General features: G+C 51.4%; 1 protein-coding gene across 1 annotated transcript; it reads right to left on the reverse strand.

The window, feature by feature from the left end:
• Window positions 1-2599: 2599 nt before the first annotated feature.
• Window positions 2600-6469, reverse strand: LOC119391664 (uncharacterized protein K02A2.6-like). The gene is made up of 3 exons (XM_037659330.1): window positions 5927-6469; window positions 5268-5671; window positions 2600-3338 (listed from the first exon to the last, which is right to left on the reverse strand). Exons 1-3 carry the CDS (start codon window positions 6467-6469, stop codon window positions 2600-2602), a joined length of 1686 nt encoding a protein of 561 aa, XP_037515258.1.
• Window positions 6470-8778: the final 2309 nt, after the last annotated feature.

Below are 8778 nucleotides of genomic sequence, written 5' to 3' on the forward strand. Positions count from 1 at the left end.
TTGCGGATTCGCGCCAAGTGTCCCAGTCCGCTGGATGGCAGAAAAATAGTTCAAGAATCGTTAGCTATGTTGAAAAATATCGCTAAGCACCTGAATGAGCGTGATTGCCCGTGGGAGGTAATTAAAGGGGTTATTTCCGCCTGAGGAGGCACGCTGCTCTGAGGTAGTGGCTAGAACATCAGTGCTTCTGTAATAGAAGCACAGACACATTCAACCGAGATCATAAGTTGTGAAGAAAATGTGCAACCCCTTCCTGTACCACTGTGTATAACGGAAAATAGAAGGGGACTGTTGAAATCCCGCCATATGAACACATTTACTCCTGTTTAGGTCGTGTACGCATGTACTGCAGCAACAATACTCGCGGCTGCAACGTGGGGTCTGTGTTCTGGCACCCTTGAAGAATGTTGTAGAGCGTTGTCTTTGCAACAACGAAAAACGAGCCCTAATTGACCTCTCGTTCCTTCAGAGCAAGTTTCTAGTTCCGGTATACCTAATGCCTTCATGTACTACGCGAGGTCTTCTGGTCAGCTGCCAGCTCTTCAAGGTATCACGTACTTCGTGACGCCAGGTGGCAAAAATAAAAAGTGTTTCAGACCCGCCGTCGTGGCTGCGGGGGGGCCCTGACTAACGCTCCCAGGGGTTTTCATGCACAAAAATACCCGATACTGAAAAAAATTCGGCAGATCCCACGTACCGTGGGAGAGTCTATGTTATGCGAAGCATGCGGTGGGAAGGTGACTGTGGCGTAATTTTTTTTTACTGAGTGAAACGTTACAAAATGGCGCTAAAATTTGTATAAGTTTTATACGCACACATATATGTTGAAGAGCCGCATATGTGTTATATAACCAGTTGCAGTAACGAGGAGTCCATGCGTAGTGAAGTATGAGGTATAGTACAGCTGTTGGAATTCGCCGTTGCCTCGGTCATTTCGTCGACAAATTGTCTGTCGATAGAGCCGGCGACATGTCGGAACCTGAGGTCACCCTTCACGTTGGTGACGTATAGGCCGTGGAGGCTGATAGGCCTGGATAGTGCGACGTAGACAAACATCAGTTGATGCCGCTTGTCATATTCGGAGACTACCTAGGTGTATGTGGCCTACGTAGCCTAGTCTACAAAGCGGTTGTCAATAAATCTGGCATCATCCTCAGTCAGCATGAGGCCATCGCCCAGCCTCGTAAGAAATGAAAAAGGACACTGCGTCGTTCTGGCGGACTAAGTGCACTTTACGGTGCGATGATGTGAATATCATACGTAACTTTCGTTAATGTATTCCTCCGGGGTTGAGCAATGCTTCAATATAGCTTGCTGAATCAGAGGAAGGAAAATGGAATGTTTAATAGACTGCTATAAAAGCCGAGAAAACACTGGAACCACAGACGTTAATCTGATATGACTCCTGTATCGTATATATAGGAGTACACATCATAGGAATATCATGTAGTGTTTATTGCTTTCTTGTTAATTAGATAGCAAGCACCGCAACCACAATTCACGTTGCACCGATATTACGCCTGCATAGGCCGTTTTCCAAACAAGTTTATAGACCGAGCGTAGCTCTGTGGTAGAATACCTCATTGCCACGCAGAATGCTTGGGTTCGATTCCTGCTGGGATCCTAATTTTCATAATTTCCATTCGTCGGGTCAACGCTGCCGACATCTGTTTTTCTTAAAGCTCTCGCATTTAAGTTACCAATGTCTGATCTCTCCGTTCCTAGGTAGATATAAACTCTCAATCACCTGTGGCGCATACCCGTATACCGCGGCCCGTTATAAACGGGTATGTGCCACACGTGTCTGGAGGAAAGGGTTTGACGACGTACGCGACAGGAATTTCACGTTATTCATGTCATGACCCGACAGTCATATTCGTCAAATCGTCTTACCCTCCCATGCCAATTTTGGTCGACGCCAAGTTTAGGAGGCGATTATGAGAGCACCGAGACGTAGGCGGCTAGATAGATAGATAGATAGATAGATACGTAGATAGAAACGCTCAAAGTGTCAAAGGTTCGCTAAGAAATGCTTGGCATTTAAAATTTTGGGCGTTTCGAGTTCATGTCTCTCGTTTCAGTCTTTTTTTCTTTGCTCAAATAAAATGCGGAATGGTTTGCCGGACGCACTTCTAGGTAATGACGGTTGTGCCGATATCAAAGATGCGCTAGATATCTACATATTTTTGCAAAATGGTATAACAAATTTTGGTACGAATATCTCCTTGTTTTTCATTGTACAGAGAATTCAATGTTCCTTGTATTTTGTTGTTGGTTACCAATAGTGTAAGTGAATCCGCATGTTACTTGGAATGTTATTGTTTGCTCGTTTTATGAATGAATACCATCTACAATATGCCGAGCGCATCGCGCGAGTAAGTGACACGACAGCCGAGTGTCCAGGCGGACAAGTGACGTCACGTTTATTGGCAGCCCTTATTATTGAAACCAGTACATGCCGCACTGCCATCTAGCGGTACTGTTGTACACTACATGAATGGTACAGCCATCTAGTGGTACTGCCTTACACTGCCTCCACCCCACGGTAAACATGAACAAAAGACATGAACCAGAACTCATGGTCCGACAGAAATTGATGTTAACAGGTCGAGTCTTTTCGGCCTGGGGATCCTCCTGCCATACCGCGAGACACGTGACGTAGAAGTTGAACCCCGAGGTTCCTCTGTAATGGAGGTGCTTTCCCGAGGCGACGCGGTTTGCTGGTCTTGTGCTGCTTGGTCAGCTCCGGCGTCGTAGTCGCCTCGGGCTGATCCGCCACAGGGGTTCCAGGTGGGTTGGCAGTGGGGGTTCCCGTCGTTGGCACCGGGTGCATCCGGTTACGCTGAAGTACACCCATCGGAGTCTTCACCACGTAGAAGCGCGGGCGTTGAGCTGGCCCTAAGACGGTTGCTGGGGAGTTGACATCTTGCCCCCATACCCGCTCTCCAGCCTGAAGAGGCCACAAGGTGTGAGCTGCGTGTCTTCGGTTGAAGTCTGACGCTTGGCGCTTCCGGTTGTCTTGGTCACGTTGACTGATTGTGACCGAAGGAGGCCAGGGTGGCTTGAGCAGGTGCGACGTCTTCGGCAGCCGGGTCTGTAGGCGCCTACTCACGAGCATCTGAGCAGGACTCACTCCATTTACCCCAGGTGTGTCCCGGTATGCCAAAAGTGGCAGATAGGGATCATCCGCCTTACGCAACTTGTCTTTGACTGTCCTCACCATCCGTTCGAACTCACCATTTGACTGTGGAAAATGGGGGCTGCTGGTGACGTGGCAGAAGTCGTAGGACTTGGCGAAGGCGGAGAACTCTTTCACAGCAAACTGAGGACCGTTGCCGCTGCACACCAGTCACGGAATTCCATGGCGTTCGAGAACGCTCTTGATGGCGTTGATGACCGCAAGTGCTGTGGTTGAACTAACACCTTCGGGAAAATGTGCAGCGCGGCACGGACGAAGGACAAGAAACGCACAGCGCGAGCGCTGAACGTCCTTTTCGCACCATCGTCTCAGAAAGAAACACTTGGCAGCATGTGGTTTCGGGGTACTTGCAAAAACACCTTACAGGGCTTCGCATAGAAGATCGCTTTAGGGTAAAGAACTCAGATGAGGTTGTCGATTTTTTACGCAGAGCAGAGCTTCGATGTTGCGCAGCCTTAAGCGGGGGACAGACGGTCCGATTTTCCATGCGATCCGGCAGCCGACGCGGCGGTGGGGGAGAGGGAATGGTGGCTGTACGATGCTATGAAAGGTCACCATACCGGTTCCCCCTCTGCCGTGTCGGACGTCGAATCGCATGAAAAATCGTACCGTCTGTCTCGCCCTTTAAGCGTTGATGTAACAGACCTGTATTACTCCCTTCCGCAAGAACAGCTGATGTCTAAGTGTCAAAGAGTGCATCGCAGAAAATGACGAGTTGACTTTCAGGAATGAAAGTGGTGTACTAGGGGAGTCCTTTCTTGAGCTCCTGTCGTTTTATTTGCAGTCCACTTTTGTCCTCTGGGGTGAGAAAGTAATGATTCAGAGGCAGGGCGTGTGCAACGGGTCTCAGGTAGCACCCGTTCTGAGTGAAATTTTTCTCGGCAAGGTTGACCGAATTTTGGAAGGCACCAAGACAGCAGGGATAGTGAAAATCTTCAGGTTTGTAGATGACTACTTAATCATTACGCGGTCAAACAATGGGTCTGGAGAAGTTAACAAGATAGCTTCTTCCTTTCAAGAAGGTGGACTGGGTTTGGCATTCACTTACGAGTTGCCTTCTAATAATGAGATAAAGTTTTTAGACTTGAAGGTAAAATTCAGTACGCAGCACTTGCGTTGGGAATACAATTCTAGATCATGTAAGCCTATACTAAATTTTGCGTCAGCTAATTCCAAACTGGTAAAAAAGGGGCATAACGGTGACATGCTTGGGTTCCGCCCTCAAAAAGTCGTGCCACCACATCGCGCAGTTTAGCTTTTCTCGGCAGCTAGACAGGTTAAAAGAAGCGGGTTACCCACAGGCCACAGTTGTCTCCGTTTCTGAATGGCTCCTAAAAGAGCTTAAGAAGGGCAATCCTCGATCTGACCAGGCCTTAAGAGAAAAGAAAGAAAAAATTGCCATTATTCCTTACGCACACCGGATGGCTCACGGCTTAAAGAAGGTAGCATCTAAATATCAAGTTCAAGTCATATTTTCCGCGAAGAACAGGTTATCCAGCTTATGCCATCTGGCCAACAAACCTAAGCGCAAGCCAATCACATCGTGTCAGGTTAAGCACGCGCGTAAGTTCGTTTCTTGTTCCTTGGGGGTAGTTTATGCGATTCCGCTCTCTTGTGGCAAGGTGTATTACGGGCAAACTGGTCGATGTTTGAATATTCGCCTCAGAGAACACTTCGGTGCTGTAAAAAATTCTACGACTTCTAATTTGGCCGCCCACTGCAGCAGATGCAAATGTGAACCCTTGTTTCAGGAAACAGCCGTGATGCACAAAAATAAAGATCAAACAAGCCGTGAGATAATCGAGGCTTATCATATGCACGTGGATGCCACTCGTTGTATCAGCCAAACCTCTATCGCACTCCATAAAAAGAAATTGAATTTTTGAATGGCATGTTCCCGCGCTTCTCTTGTTTTTCTGGCAATCACCATGTGATTTAAATATTTTTGTTTTTTTGTTTGTGCACGAAATAAATTTCAGTTGAGAGTCAGCGGTCGTGTTGTGCGTTTCTTGTCCTTCGTCCGTGCCGCGCTGCACATTTTCCCGAAGATGTTAGTACACCAACTCACCCAGATCGCCCTAGTTCTGTGGTTGAACGTAGACTGATGATTTCCGGGAAGCATGACCGGTAATCCACCAGAAGGACAATGTCTTGGCCATTGAGGTGAAAAAGGTCGATGCCGACCGCTTCCCAGGGCCGACATGGAGTGCTTGAGGGCAGCATGGGCTCCGAGTGCTGCACCCTCGTTTCGGCACACGTGTGGCAGTTACACACGAATGTTTCTATCTGGTTGTTGATGCCCGGCCACCAGACCGACTCCTGAGCTAAAGCTTTGCATCTGTTGATGCCTTGATGCCTGTCATGAAGAAGCTCGAGCATGTGGCGCTGAAGGGCAGACGTCACGAGGATGCGGGACCCTTTCAGAAGCAGTCCCTCGGAGACGCTGAGGTCTGCTTGGTACTTCCAGTACCTCTTCACATGGAGGGGCAAGTGGGACTGCTAAGGCCAGCCGTTGGCGCAGTACTGAAGCCGCAGACTGCACTCGCCGCCGGTGGCTTGGGCCTGGCGCATCTACTCGAGCTGCGACGAGACAATGTTTGGGAAGGAGTGGACGAGCTCTTGGGCAAATAGCTCTACTTGATTCACCCGGCTGGATAAAGAGGAATCCAGCGGTGCGCGGGAAAGCGTATCGGCTGTTTCCAACAGCTTCCCCAGTACGTAGAGTACTTGGTACTGGAAACGCATAAGCTTCAAGCGAAACCGCTGGACCCGTGGTGGCAGTAGGTCAACATCCATGGAGCCCAAGTGTGCCACCAGAGGTTGATGGTCCGTCTTGAGCAAGAATTGAAGCCCACGGACGTCTTCCTCGAACCTTTGCACCGCCCAGCTGGCCGCCAAAGCTTCTTTTTCTGTTTGGACGTACCGGCGTTCTGTGGATGTGAGGGAGCGCGATGCGAAAGCGATGGCTCTACGCTCACCGGACGGCTGTTCTTGGAGAAGTACTGCCGCGAGAACATAGGAGCTGGCGTCAGCTGAGATCGTGGTCTTGTGTGTGGTGTTGTAGCGAGCCACGCAGTGGTCTGAGCACAGTAGCTTCTTCAGTTCGGAGAAGGCCGACTGCTGCGGCGGGCCCCAAGTCCAGGTAGAGTTCTTGAGCAGCAATGCTCGGATCGGCGCAGTCGCCTCCGAAACGTGAGGTAAGAAGCGTCTGATGTGGTTGACGAGGCCTAGCAGGCGACGGACCCCTGCGACATCTTCGGGTGGATGCATGGCTCGGATTGCTGCAGCCTTGTCTAGGTCTGGAGAAATTCCTTCCGCGCTGACCACGACTCCAAGGAACTTGACACTCGAAGTCGCAAACGAACATTTCTCTTGGTTGAGCGTGACTCCTGCCTTTGCTAGCCGGTCTATGGCTTGTCAGAGACGGCGGTCATGCTCGGTGTCTTGCCAAAGACGAGGATGTCGTCAATTATGTTCACGACACCCGCTTGGTCTTCGAGGATCCGGGACATCTGCCGCTGGAAGTATTCCGGTGCAGACGTGATCCCAAACGGCATCCGGAGGAAAAAATAGCGTCCAAGAGGGGTTACAAATGTGGTCAATTCTTGGAACTCGGGAGACAGCTTAACCTGGTGGAAGCTTGACGTGGCGTCTAACCTGGAAAAAACTGTAGCCTCTCCAACCAATCCGAGTCATGTTTCCACTGTAGAGAGCACGTGACGCTCTCGAAAAATCACCTTATTGAGGCGAGTCAAGTCCACGCACAGCCGATAGTCGCCCGAAATCTTGGGGACGACAACCAGCCCAGCACACCAGTCAGTGGGTGTGTCCACTCGACGATTCACGCCCTCTGTTTCTAGCTTGTCAAGCTCAGCCTTGACGACGTCGCGGGGAGGGAGTGGAATGCGCCGGGGTACGCCCAACGAATAAGGTGTAGTATTGGGTTGCAGCCTGATAGTGTAGGCTTCGGGGAGCGTCCCATGTCCCCGGAAGGGACTGGGATCGAGACAAAAGTCGCCCGTGGGCTGTGAAGAACTCACGACTTCGTAGACAAACGTGCAGACGCCCAAAGCTTGAATTGCCGGGAAGCCTAGCAGTGGGACCGCCTTGGTTGCTAGGACGTACAGAAGCTGCTTGGTTGGCTTTCTGTGCCACGGCAGGGTAGCGACGTAAGTCCCTATGACCGGCAGGATTCTGTTGCCTGGGCCTTTCATCTTGCTCTTGGGGTCTTGAAGCTTCGACGGGACGCCGGAGAACGTACTGGGCACAACTGAAAGTTCGGCGCCGGAGTCCAAGTTGAAGGAAACTGGGCGCCCATCGACGAGCATCTCGAGGAACGTCGCGTTCGGACGCTCTCCCGCAACTGCATGCAACTCGATGGAGCTGGCCGAAGGCTTCCGTATGTGCTTCCCGTTTACGCGCTTCTTTTTGCGGTACACGTTCTCTAAATGGCCACTCTTGCGCCAAACGTTGCACGATGCATTGCAACATAGACAGTCGGCGCGAGGGTGTGACGCTCGTGCGCAGAATGGACACAGCTGTTGCGTTGTCTTATCAGCTGGCGCTTGCTTTCCCTTGCAAAGGAGAGCGGCGTCGACGGTGAACGAAGATGCCTCTGCCGAGTCACGAGCTCTGCGCTCGTTACCTGCGTCTTCGTTCTTACGAACGTACAGTGCTCGTCAAATGAAATCCGAACAGCGGCAAGCCTTCGCAGTGGTATATAGTGCGCGCCGTCCAGTTATCACCATGGACAGGCGCGCATATGCGCAGTGCGGTCAAACCGGATGCGCGCGCCTGTCAATGGTGATAACTGGACGGCGCGCACTATACCATGCGAAGGCTTGCCGCCGTTCGGGTTTCATTTGACGAGCGTCAGCGCTTCGTGCAACGTGATTTTCGGGTTCCGACAGAGTTTGTTTGAGAGTTCGCGGTCGAGCAAGCCCACAAAAAACGGTCTCGGACGAGGCGCTCTTCGACGTCGGGCGACGGATAGCTGCAGGACTTGACCATTGACCGGAGCGCCGTAAAAAGTGCGTCAGCCGTTTCACCTGGTTGCTGCGTACGGCGGTCGAAGCGCGCTGACTCGTACAGCTCGTTCGGCGGATGCACGAAGTGGTCGGTGAAAGCCTTCTTCACGGCGGCGACGTCCTTCATATCCGCCTTGCCTAGCGGGATCGACGTGAGGATAACCCTGGCTTGTGGGCCTATATATTAGAGCATGAGCGCACTTGTACCTCTGCCGGAGCAACGTAAAGTGTGGTAGCGAACGAGAAGTCCTCGAACTGCAGCTGCGATGTAGGCTATGAGCTGGGGTTCTCGAAGTCGAACGGCGACGGTGGACGAAGCTGGGCCATGCCTTGCAAGAACGGAGTGGCTGATATCCCAGCGGAGACTTCAACCCCGGTAGTAGTCATGGCAGAGCAGCGGTAGCGGCGGTGGGTCCGTGTCACGAGGATGCAAGCACGGGATCAGCGGAGACGTTACGGCCCACTTCTGACACCATGGCGAGCGCATCGGGCGAGTAAGTGACACGACAGGCGAGTGTCCGGGCGGATAAGTGCCGTCAGGCTTATTGGCAG

Source organism: Rhipicephalus sanguineus, chromosome 4, assembly GCF_013339695.2.
Source record: "Rhipicephalus sanguineus isolate Rsan-2018 chromosome 4, BIME_Rsan_1.4, whole genome shotgun sequence".
NCBI lineage: Eukaryota > Metazoa > Arthropoda > Arachnida > Ixodida > Ixodidae > Rhipicephalus > Rhipicephalus sanguineus.